General features: G+C 39.4%; 1 protein-coding gene across 2 annotated transcripts in view; it reads right to left on the reverse strand.

The window, feature by feature from the left end:
- Positions 1-22661, reverse strand: part of LOC141426729 (uncharacterized) — a 33735-nt gene that overhangs the window by 3069 nt on the left and 8005 nt on the right. The window contains exons 3-26 of one of the 2 annotated variants that reach the window (XM_074085874.1): positions 18857-19016; positions 17436-17598; positions 15559-15952; positions 13617-13654; positions 13129-13245; positions 11597-11785; positions 11412-11486; positions 10359-10469; positions 9855-10115; positions 9458-9655; positions 8336-8452; positions 7949-8039; positions 7769-7866; positions 6783-6944; positions 6658-6702; positions 6374-6580; positions 5601-5852; positions 2124-2304; positions 1767-1909; positions 1440-1656; positions 1166-1326; positions 811-1080; positions 543-704; positions 177-392 (exon numbers count right to left, since the gene is read on the reverse strand). In XM_074085874.1, the coding sequence (XP_073941975.1) occupies positions 177-392; positions 543-704; positions 811-1080; positions 1166-1326; positions 1440-1656; positions 1767-1909; positions 2124-2304; positions 5601-5852; positions 6374-6580; positions 6658-6702; positions 6783-6944; positions 7769-7866; positions 7949-8039; positions 8336-8452; positions 9458-9655; positions 9855-10115; positions 10359-10469; positions 11412-11486; positions 11597-11785; positions 13129-13245; positions 13617-13654; positions 15559-15952; positions 17436-17598; positions 18857-19016 (4028 nt within the window). Of the gene's footprint in view, positions 1-176; positions 393-542; positions 705-810; positions 1081-1165; positions 1327-1439; positions 1657-1766; positions 1910-2123; positions 2305-5600; positions 5853-6373; positions 6581-6657; positions 6703-6782; positions 6945-7768; positions 7867-7948; positions 8040-8335; positions 8453-9457; positions 9656-9854; positions 10116-10358; positions 10470-11411; positions 11487-11596; positions 11786-13128; positions 13246-13616; positions 13727-15558; positions 15953-17435; positions 17599-18856; positions 19017-22661 lie in introns of both variants that reach the window. The other variant, XM_074085864.1, reaches the window with a different exon arrangement.

The following is a 22661-nucleotide window of genomic DNA, read 5'->3' on the forward strand; positions in this document are numbered from 1 at the left end:
TCGGAAACGGCTTGATCGATTTAAAATTTTTGTGTATCGGTAGGTTTGAGAATAGAACGAAAGCTATTTTTCATACTTCTACGCGAACGGAGTCGCGGGCAACAGCAAGTTTATGAATAAAAACGTTCACAGTACTTATTTTGGTACTGTCAAATGTTATGATTATAGAAATTTACCAAGTCTCCTTTAGGCCCTGGTGGCCCAGTCGGTCCTAGTGGTCCTTGTTTCCCAGTTTCGCCTTGATCACCTTTCATCCCCATCAATCCAGAGTCCCCGATATGGCCCTTAGGACCAGTATTTCCTTTATCGCCTCTTGGTCCTTGTGGTCCTGGAGGACCCGACTTTCCTATCGGACCTTCCGGGCCAGCATTTCCAGGTGCACCCACTTCCCCCTTGAAATGTGAAATAAATCAATTTTATGGTTAAAACCTCTTCGAAAGTGTTAGTAAAAGATGTATAATTTATCATTCATTTCAATGCCATTGCATGTTGGTTACCAGTTAAAATGCATCAAAAATACTAATTAAGAATGGATGACGTACATTGGGCCCTGGGGGCCCCCGCACTCCGCGCTGCCCATCATCTCCTGGCGGACCCGGTGGTCCCGCCGGCCCCAATTCACCTGGGGGCCCTTGAGCACCTCGGTCACCTTTATCTCCTGGCACTCCAGGACTGCCTTGTGCTCCTGCTGGACCTTCTGTGCCCTATAAATGAAAATATAATTTGGAGAAAAGAGGTGCATTTTTATTAAGGATTTATTGTAATAAGTACATAGATACAGGTTTGATGTTCGGCTGGATAGATACTTACTGGACTACCGGGTAAACCAGTTTCTCCTGGTTTTCCTACTGGACCTACGGCCCCAGGTGGTCCTGGAGGTCCAGCGTTGCCTTCAAGGCCGTCTGCTCCCGCGTCACCTTTAATTCCTGTTAAACCTGGCTCGCCACGGTCGCCTGGGAAGCCTGCTGGTCCTATATCACCTTTAGGGCCTTCAGGTCCTGCTGGACCTTTTGGTCCTGGTTCTCCTTGAAGCCCAGTGGGGCCATCATCTCCTTTTGGTCCCATTAAGCCTCTCGGACCCTAGAATTATAAATAGGTACATACTTTAGCAGATTTATTTAGCTCGTAAAACCTCATCTAAACTTTATTTACTAATAAATTATACCAGTTTGCCTTCGGGTCCAGGTGCTCCTTGAGGTCCCGGAAGTCCTGAATTTCCGACTTCTCCTCGTTGCCCCTCTACACCACGTAAGCCCGGTTCCCCCTGGATGCCTTTAGGACCACGTTTACCCGTAGCTCCTGTGGGACCCGCTGGACCGCTGGGACCTGTATTCAAGTAGAATCTTAAGGTTGGAAAATTCGTCCAATAATTACCTGTCTCTTTTACTAAGCTGAATGAAAATTAATTCTGTTTTAATTTAAAATGAAATATTAATTACCCATTGGGCCAACGTTGCCGGTATCGCCTTTGATTCCTTGCTGGCCCTTGGTTCCTTGAGGCCCGGTTGGGCCGGGAGGCCCCGGTGCGCCTCTATCTCCATCAGATCCTGGTATCCCAGGCGGCCCTAAATCTCCTTGGGGACCTTTCTCACCAGGCACTCCAACTGACCCGGGCTCTCCTCGTAATCCTTGGATGCCAGGTGAACCTTGAGGGCCCTTTAACAATGATACATCATATCACTACTCTACTAAGTGTATCGTGTATGTAATAAACTCACGTAGCTTTTAGAAGCATACTTTTAATTTATTTATTTTGTTATGCTAACCGGTTCTCCAGCGGCTCCTTTGAAGCCTTTTTCTCCCGGGGGCCCAGCCTCGCCCTTGTCACCGTCTTCACCCGGTGGCCCAACTGGCCCTGGGGCACCAGACAGACCACGCGGGCCGATTAGTCCATCTCTGCCAATAGCACCTGCAAATGAGGTAAATTATGTAAATTCGTAAAGCGAAAGTCATTTCGCATTAGATAAGTCATTCCTTGTTTGATGAGTGTTATTCAATTTTTTATGTAAATTCCATGCTGCGAGTCCAAATGGTCTAGAAACATTTTCAGATCGAGATATTCCATTGATTGCCAATTCAAGGATTTATTTGTGTCAAAATTGGATCTTAGTAAGTTTGCGTACCTGGAGGTCCCGGTTCACCAATTTCTCCCTTTTGGCCGCCAGGGCCGGGCGAACCCCGCGGGCCTTCCCGTCCCTGTGGGCCTTGTGGCCCGTCGTGTCCTGTTTCACCTTGCTCTCCCTTTTCTCCCCTTATTCCTGGTTGCCCTGGAGGTCCTATGTCTCCTTTGTAGCCGGGTGTTCCCTACACAGACATTTTTTTAACACGTATATAATTAAAACCGGCCAAGTGCGAGTTCAACTCGCGTGGAGGTTCCGTACAATGCCAGTCAAATGTTTTCCTCTTTTTTTGATAAATATTTTTACGTTGCTTTTTAAACTTATTACAAAATATCACATTTTAAATCCTCACAGTAAGACGCAAGTTAACTACTACTAGCGCTATGTAGTGGTGTTTTAGTGAACTATTTTCCGTAAGTAAGTGAACGTATTATATGTATTGAGTTTACAACTTTCTTTTCTATTGATGGAATTCTTATAGGTTTTCCTGTAATCTACAAGCAATTAACTATGTTTCGTATTTTTTTCAAAATGTTAGGCTCAGTAGTTTCGGAGATCAGGGGGAGGAAGGTCAATTTTCGTCTTCCTTCATGAATAAAATCAAAACTATTTATACAATAATACAAAAGTATATTTGAGATCCTCATAACGAGCCCTTTCATTTGATATACATAATGATAGGTACAGTAAGGTTGGCAATTTTTTTTTAATTTGCTAATTTGTTCCCCGAAAATGACCCTTGTTTAAAAAAATACTTAATTTACTTTGTACATCTGTTTCTATTGTAGGATTACACCATCCTACCAAATTTCGTCTCATTTGATCCAGTAGATTCGGAGCAAATAGGCTGTGACAGACGGACGGTTAGACAGACAGACAGACGCGCAAGTGATCCTATAAATAAGGGTTCCGTTTTTTTGTATGGAACCCTAGAAAGTAATTATGTAGTACCTACACGCATTAATTAGTATCTACAAAGAACGCAAAGGCCTGTCCAGACTTTGCGTGTATGCGACATCGCTTCTGCGGAAACGGAACAGTATTTAATTTTATGTATATATAGACCACCAAACTCGAGTATTCCTTTGTTTATAAATACTATGTAAGATGTTCTAAAGAAATAAGTAAAACGTAACGCGCTTCTGGTCTGTCCGTTGAAAAAGACCAGTTTATTTCTGTTTTAAAATCTTTTAATTTAAATTTCTTATTTAATGAACCCACCAGAGTCACAACCACTTCGACCACATGTATAGACAACATTTTCTTAACTTGTAAGTATTTAGAAAAGCTATTATCAATGGAGTACGATCGGATCACAAAGCTCAAACAGTGAAGTTACCTCGGGCTAGGGGCGGTGTTCATCAAACCATAGAAATTAGGCCGTTGAACAAACAAAGACTTGACCGTCTCAAAACAAACATCGCGCAAAAAGTAAACAATTTAAAAGTAAATACTAAAAATCCAAACGAAAATTTAAAAATATTGTTAAATACTGTATGCGAGGAATACGATAAAACGTGTAGTAAAAAACGTACTAAAAAATACAAACATTGGAACATAGAACCTCCTCCTTTTTTGAAGTCGGTTAAAAATAGGAAACAAACTGTAATTCAATGAATGGGCTACACCCGGAATACGTAGGAGTAGGGAGGGATGTCTTATATGATCATCATCATATCATCATCCCAGCCTATATACGTCCCACTGCAGGGCACAGGCCTCCCCTCAGAATGAGAGGGCTTGGGCAGCAGTTCCCACGCGGGCCCAGTGCGGATTGGGAACTTCACACACACCATTGAATTGCTTCGTAGGTTTGTGCAGGTTTCCTCACGATGTTTTCCTTCACCGTAAAGCTCGTGGTAAATTTCAAATATAATTCCGCACATGAATTTCGAACAACTCAGAGGTGCGAGCCGGGGTTTGAACCCACGAACCTCTGCTTGAGAGGCCATAGGTCAAACCACTCTGCCACCACGGCTTCTCTCGCATCGCATCGGAATCTCGCATTTTAATACCCATAAAATTATGCGTCCACCGCAGTTCGGATTCACAAAAGGCAGGTCTACTACAGACGCGGGTCATAGTTTAGTTAAATTCATATTGAAAGCTCGGGAGGAATCATATGACGCTATAGGTGTATTCTGCGACCTTTCGAAAGCTTTTAATTGTGTGGATCATGATACTTTAATTTGTAAGTTACATTTTTATGGCATTCGTGGCCTCGCTTTAGAACTCATTAAATCTTACCTCACACAAAGAAAGCAAAAGGTAGCGCTTAACGGAACGGTATTGGAGGGATCTGTGGTAGAAATGGGAGTGCCCCAAGGATCCATTCTTGCCCATTCTTGTATCTTGTTTATGTAAATGACCTAACTTATATGGTAAGCCAAAAGTCGCGTATAGTTATGTTTGCTGACGACACGTCTTTACTGTTCAAGGTTAGTAGAAAAGATACCGACTTCATTGAGCCCAATGAAACCCTGTCCGTGATATCCGCATGGTTTGCTGCCAATAATTTGTTACTAAATCCTAAGAAAACCAAATTTATTAAATTATCGTTGATAAATTCATCTAACTCGAATTCAGTTATTAATATAAAGTTAAATGGTCAAACTATTGATTTTGTTAAATCAACAATATTTTTTGGAATAACGCTCGATTCTAAACTAGTGGGAACCTCACGTCACAGCAATCGCGGATAGATTGAGCTCTGCTGCTTTACAAGTTTGGAAAATACGGCAGCTTACCGATGTGGCGACGGCACGGTTGGTGTATTTTGCTTACTTTAATAGCATTATTTCGTACGGCCTTATTTTATGGGGATTTGCTGCAGACATTGAGAAAAAGAGAGCACTTAGAGCAATTTATAATTTGAAGACGCGTAAATCTTTAAGTTTTTTTTTTAAGGAAACAGGTATCCTAACCCTGCCGTCGCTTTATGTTTTTGAAATAATCATGTATGTAAGGAAGAACATAAAATATGTGTTTTCCCCACAAACGTCGATAAGCCAAAGTCTACTAGAAACACAGGGAAGCTTAAAGTTTTATCTTATATACTGGCTAAAACCAAAAAGTCGTTTCTGGGACATAGCATACGTTTTTATAATAAAATTCCAAAAAATATTATAAATGAAACAGATACAAAAATCAGATCTATTGTCAAGAAGACATTAATATCTAAGGCGTATTATAAAGTTAATGATTATATCATGGACAGGGATATTTGGAAATAATTCCGATCCGCATTAGCGATCACTTCAAATAGCGAACCTACTGTGTGAAAAACAAAGTTGTGTTAAATACTTGTGATGTATACCTACATATCATTTAATAATATTGTAAATATGTTTAAAAAATATACCTCGTTGAGTTTCTTGCCGGATTCTTCTCAACAGAGGTTTTTTCGAACCTAAACCAAACCTATAGCCTAAATTGAATAAAGATATTTTGTCTGACTTTGACAAGTTGTAATGTGCTTACAGCTGAGCCTGGTAATCCTGTCTCGCCCGGATGGCCTGGGGGTCCTGATGATCCCACTGGTCCTGGTTTGCCTTCGGGTCCCGGTGGGCCAGGTGGACCTACATTCCCCATTTCTCCCGGAGCGCCCATTTCCCCGGGTGTGCCAGGTATTCCTGATGATCCCTGCGGTCCCGGTGGGCCCGGTTCGCCATTTGGTCCCTGTGGGCCTGACGGGCCTACGGGACCTGGTAATCCGGTACCACCTGGTTCTCCCTACAATTATTGAAAATAAAGTACATACAGTTCCATTACTTGGAGTTAACACTTGACAGTTTAGCGTGCCTTCAGTCAATTTTCAACTTTGAGATCATACAAATAAAATAGTTTTTACATAATCTGTACACGTGGGTAGCGGTATACTAAAAATGGCTTTATTTGTATGACGTCAAAGTTGAAAATTGACTGAAGGCACGCCCATCTGTCAAGTGTTAACTCGAATTAATCAAACTGTAGTCGTAGGTAATATTGCCAGTGACGTAGCATGGGTTGGGCAAAACGGCCCCTCGGCCATGGGAAAGGTCCTCGCGGAAAGGATTTCGTTTTTTGATCAATCAAAAAGTCATCATTTAATGTATGGGGTGTCATCATATGACTTCATAAAATATAGCTTTATGTACATGAGGATTATATACTATTTTAGACTGTAGTTTAGAATGGATAAATGATTCTTCTAATAGATTACTCAATGTTAGTCTAAGCATCTACCTCAAAGAGTATTGGGATGGATTAATTACCGTTGGGCCACGTTCACCAGGGGGTCCTAATAGCCCGGGTTTTCCATCCGCCCCAGGAGGTCCCATAGAGCCAGGAAAGCCACGGACACCTTCCAACCCTTGGGGGCCACGTTCGCCAATAGGGCCAGGAGGACCCGGCTGCCCCGTGTCTCCTTTTGATCCTGGTGGCCCATCCGAGCCCCGACGACCTCGTGGACCTCTATAACCCTAAAGTAAACGTAACTGACTTAGCATGGAATTCGCGTTTTGAATGTCACTAATATAAAGTTGTTTATAGAACTTACTCTTGGTCCGCTCTCACCGCGATCGCCTGCAACTCCCACCATGCCCTGAAACAAAAAAAAGAGAATTGAGCTCATTAGTGAACCATCGTATTACCTTCATAACATAACTAATAGCCAGAAAATACCATTAGTCCTTTTGTTCCTCTTCGGCCTCGTCTCCCAGCTCCGCCTTTATCGCCTTTTTCGCCCTGGGGGCCTGGATATCCTTGAGGTCCTTGAGTACCAGTAGCTCCTTTTTCTCCCGTCGGACCAATAGAACCTGTTTCACCTCTGGGACCTTCTACACCCTGTGATCAAATAAACTTTTCGTGATTGTAGAAATAACAGTAGATTGTTCAACAAGGGACTAAAAGAAGCCATAATGACACGAGATGTTTTGCTACCCGAGCAGAGCGAGGATATAGTTGATGGATATAGTTCGAGTGTCATTATGGTTGTTTAATCTCTCGTTAAACACTCTACTTTTCACTTTGAATGCGAGGAAAAAACGACGTTCTGCTCAAAATTACAATCTAACTTTTTAAAAACGTACGCTCAATACGACTAATGGCCATTTGTGCTTATTTCAAATTGCAAAAAAATTTTTTTCGCTGTTTTTTTTTCTTTTCTTTTATTTTTTTGTAAAGTGACGCTTTACATGCTTGTATATTTAGCCAACAAATTCAAACTTGTAAACTGTTTTAAAACTAATTGGACTATGCATAATAAAACGAATTCATCCTTAGTATACTCGTAGTATCGTGAATAAGTAGATTCATATTCGTAATCATTCATTGTTTCACGAAATTAAATCGTATTTTTTTAATATTTTCGCACAGTTGTCAGTTTACGGTTATTTTCACGCTCTAAAATTGTCTATGCACCATCATTGAACATGGCGATAATCCTCCATTCACAAACACCGTTATAAAAAATACTTTAATCCCTTGAGATTAATGTGGAGCTTTAGTCCCGCGGTATGCAGACTAAAGTAACATTTTAAGAGCATGAGAAGTGAAAAAAGTATTTAAGAAATAGTTTAGTGTGTTCTAATAATGATTATATAGCACTTTTAGTAGAACAAACGTTACTACGAGTAAACACTTAAGTGTCAAATTATTTAGTAAATAACCTTTTGGCCTTCAACTCCTTCGATTCCAGGTGGTCCCGGCTCCCCAGGAAAACCTCGATCTCCTTTTGGACCCATCTCTCCTTTTTCACCTTCTAACCCTACAATTTAAGATTTCAAATAAGTAATAGCCTTTTTTGGAGATTAATTGTCAAGTTTTAGGTTAAAAACATCTGTACTTACCTCTGATTCCTTTGTCGCCTTTGGCCCCAGGCGGCCCTCTCGGACCGTCGTCGCCCTTCAATCCGCGATTTCCAGGTAAACCAAGCATTCCCTAAATAGTAATAAAATATAATTAAACACATCATACTTACACTTTCTTCGTGAATAGGAAGTTCATTACTAAGAACAAGTAAAGATTTAGCTTTAGGTTAAGTACTACGTTCTATCTAGGATGTTTAAAACTGTCTTGTAAGTAACGAAAGTGATGCGACATTCTGACACGTCATTTTATGAATGCAAGACCAATTAACAAGAAGCTGAAATATCATCCTTGTATTCAGAGTACTTACAGAATACTCTTAGTTAATACACATCACATAGACACATCATTATCCAATAATAAATTACCTGTGAACCTTGTTGACCCACTTCTCCCTGCGGTCCTTGCTGGCCAGGATTGCCTGGAGTGCCTGGAGATCCCTCTGGGCCAGGGAGACCCGATATACCTGGTTTGCCTTGAGGGCCCTAAAAATTGATTAAGTTGTAATAATTAACTAAAAACAATTTTATGATAGCTACGTCTCTGCAACAAATGTCGGTTCATGAAGCTCCTCTGTAAGAACACAGCACGCTGTAAAATACACAAATCACACCTAGAGCTCAACCACGGAGCTACACAACCATTAATTATGCTAGATGTTAGCTAACATTTCTGGTAGCATAGTCTTGTGTATTATATATTTTTTCATCTCTCCTGTTCGGAAAGTTTAATTTTCATGGGTATAGATAGCCGGGTGGAAAATTGCGTTTTCATCTCTAGGGTGGAAAGTAATTTTTTTTTAATTTTTCGTTTAGCCATGGAGTCGAAGATAATTGAGTTACGTCAATGACACTTTTTTTTCACGTTTCGGCACGGCCATCAAGATGCACGTCGTGACCAAGGAGTTTATACTCGTATACAACACTGGAGGTTGAACGCCGAACATCCGTTTGAAACAACAAATTTGATCTTTATTACGTCACGAACATATTCCATCTCTTTCTTTAGTTAGGTTAAGAAAGAGATGGAAGTCATTCGTGAAATATGAAAGAAAGAGATGGAATACATAAATAAGTAATAAAGGTCAAACTTCTTCATTCGGCGTTCAACGTATACTTTTGTGTATAAGCTCCTTGGTCGTGACCAACTCGATTTTTTTTTGTAGTCGGCCGTGGCAAGTGGCCAGGCGAAAAGGTACCGTTGGAGGTTGGATATAAGTAAATTCAATTTATTATTATTCTCATTTTTTGTAGTTTTTAACTTTCCTCACAGTCGAAATGAAAAGTAGTGTCTAACTCGGGTGAAATGGGTCACTTTCCACCCTTGGTTATCAATCTACTATTGGGACTGTAACAATATCTATAATTTCAAAGACGCACAGACACATCGTAATTGCCTAATTATCATTTCAATAGGTTACTTAAATTCTAAAGGAGACTATTAACCACCAGCATAAATTATACATACTGGCTCCAATTCATTACACTTACTTGTATTCCTGGAGCTCCAATAGGTCCTTGTGGTCCGGGTGACCCTGGGCTACCCATGGATCCAGGCTGTCCTTGTTGGCCCGGCGGACCGGGCTGGCCTGACGAACCTTTTGGACCTTGCGGACCCTCAATTCCCGGAATGCCTGGATAACCTATTAATCCGGGGAAACCTCTGGGTCCCATAAATCCCCTTGGACCCTGTAATATGAATAAAATTCGCATAGATATATCGAGACTAGAGCTCACTTAAAGAATTTTTTGCTTTTTAGTAGCACTTCGGTGTGTATCTGAAGTAATGTTCTATGTAACTGATACTACATAAAAGTTAACTACGAAATATGTTAAGTAGGTAACTAAGTTCAATTGTGTTGATGCAAACTTAAGTTAAAATACGTGCCAGCTCTCCGCTCAATCCTGGTGGTCCAGTTGCGCCGTCGTTTCCCGGAGGCCCGTCTTGCCCTGGCGCGCCAGACTCCCCTTGTAGCCCCGGAGCACCCCTTTCTCCCTTGTCACCCGGGAGACCCATTAGCCCAGGGTAGCCCGGCTCGCCTTTAACACCTGGGGCACCGGTGGACCCTCGTTCCCCGTCTCTACCGGCGTGGCCGCGACGACCGAGCCTACCTGGTGGGCCTTGCAGCCCACGGGGTCCTGGGGGACCCTGTAACAGTAGGTATAATATTGCATTCAGAATCGTCGGGGCCCAAATCCACTAAGAATTAATTGGCCCTTTCTGTATATTCCAGAAACCTCCTGAAGGCCCGAGGCTGATTACTGTGCACTCAAATTATCTTAAGCATAGTTACTTTAATTAATTTCCGAGTAGCAATTAATATTACACACTGATAAACTTTTGTCATAGCTTATTATGTACGATGCGGATAAGTAGAATTGTTGAAATTACCGGTTCTCCCTGGTCGCCTTGTTCTCCCTTGGGCCCTTCTGGGCCAAAATCACCTTCTGGACCTGGCGGTCCTGTAAGCCCCATCGGGCCCTCAGCACCACGCATAGCCGCCTGTGAAATATTTCAGTCATAAGATCGCTTAGGTACTAATGAACTAAAATAATTTCCTTGCTCACCCGCGACCTTACGATAGCTAAGCTTATGCAAAATATGAACACGCATATTTTGCATAAGCTTAGCTATCGTAAGGTCGCGGGTGAGCAAGGAAATTATTTTAGTTCATTGATATGGACCTCCGCAAAGTAACGCCTGATTCAATAAATTATTTCGCATAGGTACTGTAAAATTTCAACGCCCTTTGTTCTATTTTTTGGTACTAACAACCTTTACAGCTTACCGTTTTCAATTAATGTAAGTACCTAAATACGTGTAACCTGTACACTAATTGAAACTATTACAACGAACTAATTTAGTGCCTTCAGGGTAATTAACAGGGCGCCCGATTTATTAATTAAATTTCGACTAGGCAACACATTGAATAACTATTTTTTTAATGTCAAATAGCTGGAAAACGAGCATGCCGGTCACCTGATGGTTAAGTGATCAACGCCGCCCATGGTCAACTACAGCATTATTAGAACTGCGGGTGCGTTGCCGGCCTAAATGGAGGGCTAAAGAGGAAGGAGAGTTGAGCCTTCGGATCTCCCACTCACCGTACGAAACACAGTAGCAAAACTACTATTTCACGCCGGTATTCTGTGGGAGTGTGGTACTAACCCGGTCGAGTCGGCCCATTCGTACTGCAGCCAGCAGGTGATTACAGCAAGGCTCTAATAATAAGGTAGTAGATTCGCTATTTAAAGTAAGGGATCGCCAATGCAGATCGGACTTATTTCCAAATCCATGATATAATCTCTCTCCAAATTATAAATTGCTCTAATTGCTCTGTTTTGTAAGATAAAAATCGACTCAATGTCTATCCTGTCTTCAATATATCAAAAAAGTGTGGCTCAAGCCAGTTTATTAAACGAACTGTAAATATTTGTTACCAACCATATGTTGAGTCAGCATCTGACGTAAGGCTTCAGACTGCGCATCGGGTCCCTTGTCGTTCCCTGATTGGTGGAGCTGAAAAATAATGAATTCGCGATTAGTTAGGTTTAAGAGAGGTAAGTAGTTGCACCATACTATTGATTAAACGATTTAGACTGCTGGTGATGGACCTAAATGTAACTTACCGGTACCACAAAAACGTGCCCCGGGGCTCCCGTGAACCCTTGTTGGCCCTCAGCTCCTGGTTTGCCTGGTTCTCCCTTCGGTCCCCTCGGGCCTTGCGGGCCCGGTGGACCCGGATACCCCCTGGGACCCATGTAGGTTCCAACTGCGTAGTCGTAGTCAGTCTCTGATGAGTCGTAGGTGGAGTTACCCTGAAATTACTTTTTTTGTTAAGTAGTAATTACCTATTACCACGATATTATAAAACAAACATGAAAGCCACACGCAATAAGTACTGTAGTGGAAATATATTCACTAACGATTACCATTTTCGAAATTTTACGAAATAATATCATTGTAGGTACTTAATTAATTTTTCAGCAGAGTGCATACTTAATTACTTTTTAACCAACTTCCAAAAAAGAGGAGGTAGTCAAACGGGGTAGGTAATTTTGTTTGGTGTATAGCAATAATTGGATGTTTTGTAATCCCAACTGCTGTGTCTATTCTAATTTAATTTTTATAAAATATCTGGTTCCCACACAATTCTATCGTTCGTTAAATTTTCGTCTAGCCGATTTGTTAAACTAAGTTACAGTAGCAGTAGATTCATTGAATTTTTGCTTTAATGGCGGATATTCTTGTAATATTTTAACTTTCCTTTTTGTTTTCGCGTTATAAACATCTTCATCTTAAAGTAGGTAGGTACAGTCACCAGCATTAATATCTGCCACAGCGGAGCGTGCAAAAATATCTGACACGTCCTTCCGGCTCTAGAAATAGAGTCGTGTCAGACATTTATGCACGCTTGTTGTGTCAGATATTGGTGCTGGTGACTGTACCTAAATATACTATAAGAAGAAATTCAAGAGAAACCTCGGGGTGAAACACTTTTAAATTAGTTTAGTGATTTTAAATTACTCTGATTCTTAGCGTGGAAAAATCGGGAGTAAAAAGGTTGTTTAGTGATTGTGACTGTGAGTGTAAAAAGTGAATATTTACCAAATCTACGAGTATAGACAACAGTAGGTAAATGTGTCTGTGAAATTTCAAGTCAGTGGCTGCAATAAGTAGTTTTGAACATTTTGAGGCCGTATTGTCTGTCTGAGGCTTTATTGTCTAATACATTTCGAATCACATTTGTTTTCACCACGTCTTTCTGTAACACGGTATAAGACGAGGGAGAAAGAGATGGTGGATGCGATCGGAAACGTCAGCGTGTTAGAAAATACGGCCTCAAGGGCCATATTGTCCAACGCGCGAGCTTTTGCCACCGCTTTCACCATTTAATTCTGTCACCATCTTACACCGTTAGACAGAAAGAAACAATGAATGCGATAGCAAGCGTCCGCGCGTTAGGCAATACGGTCTCAGGTTTAACTGAAATCATGGTAAACCTTTCCCGAAAAAGTTTACGCATTGAGGAATGACTTACCGTTCAGAAGTAGGTAAAGGGTTAAATAGTAGAGGTATCATATTTAAAAACATACTAGTAGAACATATCTGGCACTCGACCTGGTTTCGTTATGCATTATAAAATAAAATGTTATCTCACTTGAATGTCCGGGGGGTGTGTAAGCCAATCTGTATCCTCTGTCGTCGTCATAGGTGTGTACGACGACTCTGTCGTGACGAGGGTAGCGTCCGCCCCGTCGTCATCACCTCGCTTTAACTGAAACATTATCCATGTCCATGAAACTATTTTATCAACTTATACCTACCATTACGTCATATCAAGCACGAGGACAACACAGCAAGGTTGTTCGTGTACGTATATGTTGTTATATGTATAACTAGATGAAATTGCTTTTTCTTATCACTCTTAATATACCTAGAACGAAACATTTATATTTAAAAATTAAATGTTTAATTGTTATATCTATGAACTACATTATGTTATTTACCTTGCTTCTCCTTTAAAATAGAAGTAAGTATCTAAAGTAAAAGTAAGATGTATTAGCGGAGAAGCAAGTAGTTCTTTGATATGGACCTCCGCAAAGTAACGGCTGAATCATTCGATTATTATATACTGGGTGAACTTACCCTGGGTGTAGTTACTTCCACATGCGGTACGGATGTTTCTAGAATGTTAATATTAGGAGGTATTAATTCGTTAACATCATCCGTAAATCTACCAAATATGCTGTTTTCGTCTGAAAAAGTCAAGTATTTCATGATGATTTAAAAAGTTAACTCGTACAAAATATTTCACGAAAAATCTTATTAGTGTTTGTACCTTGTTTTGAATAACAACTTTTTGCCTATTTTCAGTTTGCCTTATTTAAGATAAACTAATATTACTTAACCTAATGTTTTATTTTACCTAATTTTCATTTTAGTGAATCATTTTGTATACAACCTACTTTATTGTTTCGCCTAATTTTAAAATACTTAATTTTCATTTTGTGTAAACTTATTTCGTATAATGTTTAACTGACATCATTATATTTTGTCTAACACACATGTCGCATAATTTCATTTTGTATAAACTTATTTCGTATAATGTTTGACTGACATATTTAGATTCCGTCTAACATACATATCGCATAATTTTATTTATTCTAATAACGGTTATTCCGAATACATTCCGTTAACGTTAGTTAATTCTAAAACTTTAGTATTATAAAACAAAGTCGGTCCTGGCACTTCGCCGACCACTGCCGCGGCACGCTCGCTTCGCTCGCTCGGTTCGCGCACTGTAGTGTCACAGTGCCCTCAGTGTAAGTTTTCGGTTACAAAATACGTCTCGATCGCGTTCGCGTTAAAATCTCAATTTGTATGGAAACACGAACAGCGCCTCTAGCGGAACGTTTGCGATGTTCGTGTTTCCATACAAAACAGTTTCCATACAAAGGGTACAGTTCTACCTAACACCTCGCTTCGCTCGTCGTCGTACCTTTTCCCTGTAGGTATGTTTAGTATTGATATTTGCTAGAACCGAATAAAAAATATGTAAATGGATTAATTTATTTAAATTTTAACCTACCTAATTGACCTTATATTATAATAAACATTAAGGTACCTACCAAAATTAGGCATGACGTTAGAAAGCAAAACAAATATTATGATAATTCAATATTAGACCATCCAATGTTAGTTAAAACGTTATTCGGCTATATGACGATTAGTTAAAATAAGCGAAGAAAATAAGAATCGGTAAAGTGAGTTTTCTATAGTATAATATTCGATAAAACAAGAGTTATGCAAATTATGTTAGTTAAAACGTTATTCGGCTACTCGTATATGATGATTAGTTAATATAAGAATCGACAGTGAGTTTTCGATAAAATAATATTCTACAAAACAAGTTATCCCTGGAAGACTAGCCGTGCGCTGGTGTGGGACGCTACCTGTACAGATACCCTGGCGGCGTCCTACCTACCAGCAACTACCAAATGTGCGGGGGCGGCGGCAGACGCCCGGGAACGCCTCAAGGTCACAAAATATAGCTGTCTCGGCGCCCAATATCATTTCTTTGCTTTCGGTGTCGAGACTCTAAGCCCTTGGGGTAAGGGTGCGCTGGAGCTACACAGGGAGCTCAGCAATAGGTTAAGGGAGGCAACAGGAAACCCTCGCGCCGGCAGCTTTCTTGCGCAAAGAATCTCAATCGCAGTTCAACGCGGGAATGCTGCCTGCGTGATGGGCACCATGCCAAGAGGCCCACCTCTCTTTTTTTATTAAAGTTTTAGTTTTAGTTATTTTAATTTAATAGTAGTTTTAGTCCTATTGATATTTTGTATTTTCTTAATATTTTCTTAATAAATAATTAGTTATACAAATGATCATTGAGTAAAAATGAAAATTCGACAAAATTAAAATTATGAATAATGAAATTCATACAAATTGACTTTAGACAAACTATTCATTATAGTAAAAGTTGTTAGACAAAGTAAAATTAGGCAAAATTTTATAGACAAGTCAAGGGAACACCCTTAATTAGTGTTGTCTTATTTGATTCTTCAAAAAAAAAATTTTAGGTACTTGCCTGAATCGGTGGATGTAGGATACTGTCTGGTAATACCATAAGTATTAGCAGATTGCCAGGTCGGTCTTGATGTGGTGACACTTCCGATCCAAGGGTCTCCGGAATCGTTCCTATCATCGATTCTATTCCTCCCAAAATGTTCGTACAGTCTGGGCCCACTTTCGTCTGAGTCCAGCGTGCTTTCACTTGTTTCTGGGTAGTAAAGCGATTCTTCGTTAGTGTTGGATTGTTCTATGTTACTAGCGGTCAAGGGATTGAAGATGTTCCTTGTTAATTCGTCGGCAGCTGACGCGGCCCCAAATGATCCTTCGCCTTCGCAATTCGGAGCGATGGTGTGACATAGATCATACGCTGTGTCTGGTTGGTTGCTGAATTGTAATAATTCGATATCACCCTGTAATTACACCATGTTTTACTGTAGTGATTTTATTAGAACTATATATTACATGGACCACCTCCATCATCGAAAATTACGAAAACGATATTAGCTTTCGAAATTTCAGATTCATCACGATTTTTCATTATTTTCGAAAGATACTTCTATACATTTAATTATAAATCAGTCTCCCGGTACTTGTGTTTACGCACTTACTACTATTTATAATCTTCGAAATTAATGATAGTATCTGGGCGACCGACCTTTGCTCGGGCTAAAACTCGATACCAAGCGTTTTCCCAGAGATAAGACCAAGCTAGCTCGATTTTTCATCCCTGAAAACCCCTACATACCAAATATCATCGAAATTGTTGGAATGTTTCCGAGATCCGCGAAATATAATGCTTGTTTAAAGGTACGAGTATTATTAGATATAATAACGATGGAATAAGCGCGCCCCGACGGCTACATCTAAGTAAGCATTTTAAAAGAAGTAAACAGTAATTCAATATATTTTGTTGCAAATACGATTGTTTATCGTTTATCCTCGTTTGCAATCCAGTTGAATAAAAAACAAATACATCCACGCGACCTAAACCAACACAGATACTTAATTAAAAATGTCTTTAAACAAAACCATTAAAGCGTGTGCGCGTGTGAGGGATTTTGCTTTTAACAACATTGTAACAATGTTACGTAGTTTTTTTAACTGAGTGCTTTGAGACCCTACCGGCATTCCAAATCTTAGTCAAGGGGTAAGATAATCTCCTACTAACAAAGCGGACTCGAAACCACGACACTCGAGTTATCGGCATATATTTTACCTACATATTCGTAACTACGCAACGCACTAAGTTTAGGGTTGCGCGTGTTGTGCGTGCAAGTTAAATAACTAATAGTTAGTCTAGAAGCAAAAACTTTCACTTTCACTTTCAATAAATAAAAAAAAAAAGAAGTACAGCTATCGAATTTCTTCATGTTCATGCTCGTAAACTTCGTAGGTATCTATGCTGGATCTAGGCGACATGAAATGACTTTTTATGCTCTAGTGCATAAAGTAAAATCTTTGTCTATGATTAAGGTAATCGGCGCCAACAGCCACAAACAAAAAAAAAAGGTATAAGAAGAAGTTTTCTTTTTTGCTTTTTTCTTGATAATTCGTGTTTAATATTACTAAATTAGGCAATTTTTAAAAGTAATTAGAAATAGCATACAACTATACTATTTTTATGTCAATCGATATTTCCCTTCCCAGTAAGCTGTAAAATAAGTACGTTAAGTTTCAGTCTACAAACAAAAAGTAAGTGGAAATCACATACCTATCGATCGATGCTTTTTGCGTCTGTTTAGGTAAATATTACGAAACACAACATAAATATTCACGCGCAAATTATTCAGTACCCGTAACTGCGTCGAAATACCGGGAGCTCATTAAATCTCTGATTACAGATTAATTACAATCTACATTACATAGCAAATAACGTCTAACGCACGTACTTACCTCATAATACTGGTCTGAGGAGTATTGAGTGCCGACGACGAGAGCTCCAGCCAGATTGAAGGTGCTGCCGGGCTTACGGCGCAGCGGCAGGGTGCCCAGCACTTCGCAGTCCACTAGGAGCGTGGCGGAGTCGCCTTTTATGCTCAAGCCCAAACGATGCCACCTGCGGAATGGGCAGAGAATAAGGGGGTGCAGTGGGTGCGAACCACGAGTTATAACGTTTTAGATGGTTGGAAGCCCAGTGGTAAGAGAACTTGACTACAAAGCTTTTAGTCCCGGGTTCGATTTCCGGTCGGGACAAATAATTTAATTATTTTACGAAAATAAGGTTTTGTTAAGATTTCATTTTCAATAGAAATTTTTTTGCTAACTCTCCTTTTTGTTGACTGTATCTACTTGCATTATTTCTACTAACTTTTAAGTCAATCCGACCACTGAAAATGGGTCAAAATTGATTTGCAAGATTTGACCCAATAAAACAACAACAACCACAACAATCAGGGCAAGCAAGATAAATACGAAATTATCCGACGAAATACGATGGAAAAGCATTATTCAGTAGATCTTTACTTAAGTATGTATTTATTACTAGCCGTTGCCTGCGACTCCGTCTGCGTAGTATTCGTTTATCACTACCCTGCGGGAACTATGCAATTTTCCGGGATAAAACTATCCTAGATGTCCTTCCCGAGGACTCAAACTATCTGTATACCGAATTTCATCTAACTCGGCTTAGCGGCTTAGACGTGATTAAGTAACAAACATCCAAACATATTCTTCACAAACTTTCACATTTGTAATAATTCTCGTGCCACAGTGTTTGTAACCAAACTCCTTCGAAACGGCTTGACCGATTTTTATGTTTTTTTTTGTGCATATTCGGTAGTTCTGTGAATACGACTTAAACTATTTTTCATACTTCTACGTCTACGCAGACGGAGTCGCGGGCAACAGCTAGTAATTACTACCTATAATAAACATTACTTAAAATTAAATAAGTTTATGGTAAAAAGTTAATTTTAAATACAAGCTTTTTTCGCTGACTGTACTTTTTGACAACTTTACTTGCATTGTCACCCAAACTATATATTTGCATACCAAATTCCAAGTCGCTGCTATAAACCGTTGAAGAATTCCGATTTCAAGTCATTCCGACTGCTGGAAGTTGGTCGAATTTAACTGCAAGATTTAATTACAGACAGACAAACAGACAACGGGACAGGTGAAACTAAATAAAAGCTTGTAAAAAAACATATTTTCAGATTACTTATGTAGTGTTCAATGAGTACCTGCCCCTGGCCTGTAGCACCTGGCCGCCTAAGCTTCGCTCGGGTTAAAACTCCAAACACGTTTTCCTACAGATAAGACTAAGCTAAAGCCATTGTTTGCTCCCGAACCTACTCCATTCTAGTTTTACTCACTTTCTATCGGCGATGTCAGCTCTGAACGTGAGCATTTCATGGTCTGCCGGGTCACCTCGCGTGTCTTCATAGTAGAGCTCGATCAGTGGTCCCACGATCAGCTGCAACTGCTCGTCGCCGGAGTCAGAGTACAGCAGGAAAAGTGTGTTCTGCTCGCTATCTGTACGATGCAAATTTGCGAGAACACACGTTTACGGACATTTTCACTAACTGTATACTACTAAATAATTAAGCCCAATATTTAGTAAATTTAAGATCTGCGTACAAATTCTGCAAGTTGTATTACATTCATTCATCAACCCAGTCTATACACGTCCCACTGGTGGGCACAGGCCTCCTCTCAGAAGGGCTTGGGCCGTAGTTCCCACGCGGGCCCAGTGTGGATTGGGAACTTCACACACACCTTTGAATTGCTTCGCTGAGGTGTGCAGGTTTCCGCACGACGTTTTTCTTCACCGTAAAGCTCGTGGTAAATTTCAAATCGTCCATGCATTTTCTCAACCTCGTGTCTGTGCGAATTGTATACAGTATTGTAACAGAACGAAAGGCAAAATTGATACCTGGTTGATGGTAAAATGGAGTATATCGTAATAACATACTTTTTACTAACTTTTAGTTGCTTTTTTTATTTGCTCAATCTCAACATGACTTTAGGTCATCTTATTTGCAGACGGTTAAAGATTCTTGTAACAGCCTGTAGAAACAGTAGAACGCAGTTTATTAACGTAAACAAACTAATCAAAACCAATCCACATTATCAAATTACTGCAATTTCAACTATGGCCACACTTCCACACTTACTACTGCCTACAGTTCGAAACACTAACCACTTTCTGTAATAATCATTATCTGGTATTATTACATTATTATTCATAAATCAATCATTACATGAATTTCGTATAACATTGTAGTTCACTTTGACATTTTAGATTTGATACCTTGTTAAAGCCTGTTATTGTTATTTTGAGAAAGGTCAAATCACTTATTTGGACTTTTTCTTTAAATCAAAGGGTATTAGTATCTCTAGAGAAACTTTAAATTGAAACTTCTACACAGAAAACTTCTACATAGAAATTTAATTTAAAAATACTGATAATGCCTTTAAACTTTTCTGCGGAGGAACTTGTGGATGTGGTCCTTGTTTACGGAGAGTGTAGGAGTAACAGGAATGCCGCTCTTCGTCTGTACGTGGAGAGGTTTCCCGCACGAAGGCAATGAAATAAATACTCAAAAACGCCCTTGTGATCGTCAATGCGATTATCCGTCTACGAAATAACAACCCGCCGGTGTCGATTAACCGAGAAGAGCCTCAACGACTTCACGTGAGAGAGGAACAGCAGGTATTGGACCATTTTCACAACCAACCGGGTTCTAGAGACGTGCAGGACGCATTTTAGGCATAACATTATCAGCTAAAATTTATGTAATTTTATAAGTTGTCATTGGTAAATAAATAATACAGGAGGTTATAAAATAATTGTTTATTTTGTCTGTCTGTCTGTCTGTCCGTCCGCGGCTTTGCTCAGGGACTATCAATGCTAGAAAGCTGTAATTTTGCACGGATATATATGTAAACTATGCCGACAAAATGGTACAATAAAAAATTAAAAAAAGTTTTTTTAGTGTACCTCCCATAGACGTAAAGTGGGGGTGATTTTTTTTCTCATCCTACCCTATAGTGTGAAATATCGATGGATAGGTCTATTAAAACCATTAGGGGTTTGATCAGACGATTTTTGGATTCAGTGATGTGTTTGCGAAATATTCAACTTTAAAGTGCAAATTTTCAATAAAATCGAGCGTCCTCTAATATCTAAACCGGTGGTTGGAAAAATTTGAAAAAATTCGGGATGGTAGTAAGTATATCAAACTTTCAAGTAAAACTATAACGGCTAAGTTTGCTTGAGAATTATTATTAGTTTAAGAGTAAATAGCAGCCTATTTTCTGGCGTGTCCGACACGCTCTTGGCCGGTTTTTTCATTTATTTCCGTTAGACTTCGGCAGACGGCTCAGTTCATTAATATGAACTATTATCTGATAATGAAATTTTCGTCAAATTATAAAAAGTTTTTTTTTCATGCACATATAGCTTCACAGTCATTGTTCATTGTTAAATTGTAAAATAAACAAACTTGACAAGTGGCATTGACGTGACAGAGACATCAGAAAATCCACATGTTTCACTTTATTTTGCTAAATATGTGTGGATTAAAAATGGATACGGACTTTGAAAACACGTCATTAATTAAGGACCTTTCTTTACGCTGTTTTACTGCTGATAATTAATTGTCTCAACCCTTTGTTAACTTTTAAACAGTAAGAGTTAAGCCACTAGCGTCTTAGAGAAATTAACCTCATTTGACCTGTAGATTCTCCCCTTAAAGTTAACGGAAATCAGAAATAGCACGGGCACGGTGTATGTTTGTACTTTACTACCTTGTCAATGTCACTTCGTATTTGAACTTTCGGATATAATTGTAAAAAGGAATACAGTCACTATATATTAAACGTTAACAGGTTCATGATATGAATCAAATTACATAACTTTACATGTATACGTCTTGTAAAAAGTTGTAATTACATTATAATGATAATATAATTGGCTGACGTATTGGCACTCCAATGACTGAAGGTAGTATGTACTGCATGGGGAAAAAATTACTGGGGACTGTTAAACTTGTTATTTTTATCGAACCCAAAATCAATCTCGAGCTCTTCACTTGGAATCGCACGTGGCACAGACAGCACATTCGACCTCGTGTGATGGTCTGTCTTCACTTAATTTGACGATTGATTTGATTGGATATCAGCGCGCCGGCTAGGAGGGCTACTACGAAATTCGAAAATCGAAGTTCGTATCATACTGTCCATCTCACTCTTGCATTAAATAACATAAGCGTCAGCGGGACGGTACGATACGAACTTCGATTTTCTAATTTCGTAGTAGCCCTCCAGAGCTAAGCTTGACAGTTTTGTCCCAGCCAAGGTTTGGGTTGCCGTAATTCAATGAATTTTCCGTATTTCCAAATAAATAAATTAAAAAAACTTATTGTTTTAGGTATTATCATGTATTTTAGTTATGATTAAATATTTAAGTGTGCTATCGCAATGATTCCAGATGGGTTGCTTAACACGTTAGCACGTTTATTTTAAAATAGTCGGCAGATATGATTTTACTAGTGGAAAACGGAAAGCTAGCCAGCACAAAGAAAGTTGCTACTGTCCTAGGCTGTTTTAATAAGTGATTTTGAAGCTTATGTAATTTAGTAGCTTATGTAATTTATGAAGCTTATGTGATTTAGTAGCTTTTGCCTGCGACTTCCTCCGCAAAGAATTCGTTTATCGCTATCCCGAGGGAACTATGCAATTTCCCGGATTAAACAATATCCTATGTCTTTTCCTTGGTCTCTAACTATGTCCATACCATAATTCCTCTAACTAAATCTTTTGCATTAAGGGCAAGATTAAACAGCAGATATTTCACTGTATGCGAATTGAATGACCTATAATTTGATACGGCTATAAGAAAGTTGCAGTATACTGGTATTTTTAGCCGACTTCAAAAAAGGTGGAGGTTATCAATTTGGTTGTTTTTTTATGTTTGTTCCTCCGTCATTTATGAACCGATTTGAAAAACTTTTATTGCGATCGTATAGGAATGGCTTCTATTAGGTCCCATAAGCACCAAATCAGGATCTGATGATTGGATCTTAAGGAAATCGAAGGAACTCTTCAAATATTGTAGGGACACCTATGGTACGAGTAAATTAGATATATTTAGTAGTAACTCGTGCATTTGCTCTT

Source organism: Choristoneura fumiferana, chromosome Z, assembly GCF_025370935.1.
Source record: "Choristoneura fumiferana chromosome Z, NRCan_CFum_1, whole genome shotgun sequence".
Taxonomy (NCBI): domain Eukaryota; kingdom Metazoa; phylum Arthropoda; class Insecta; order Lepidoptera; family Tortricidae; genus Choristoneura; species Choristoneura fumiferana.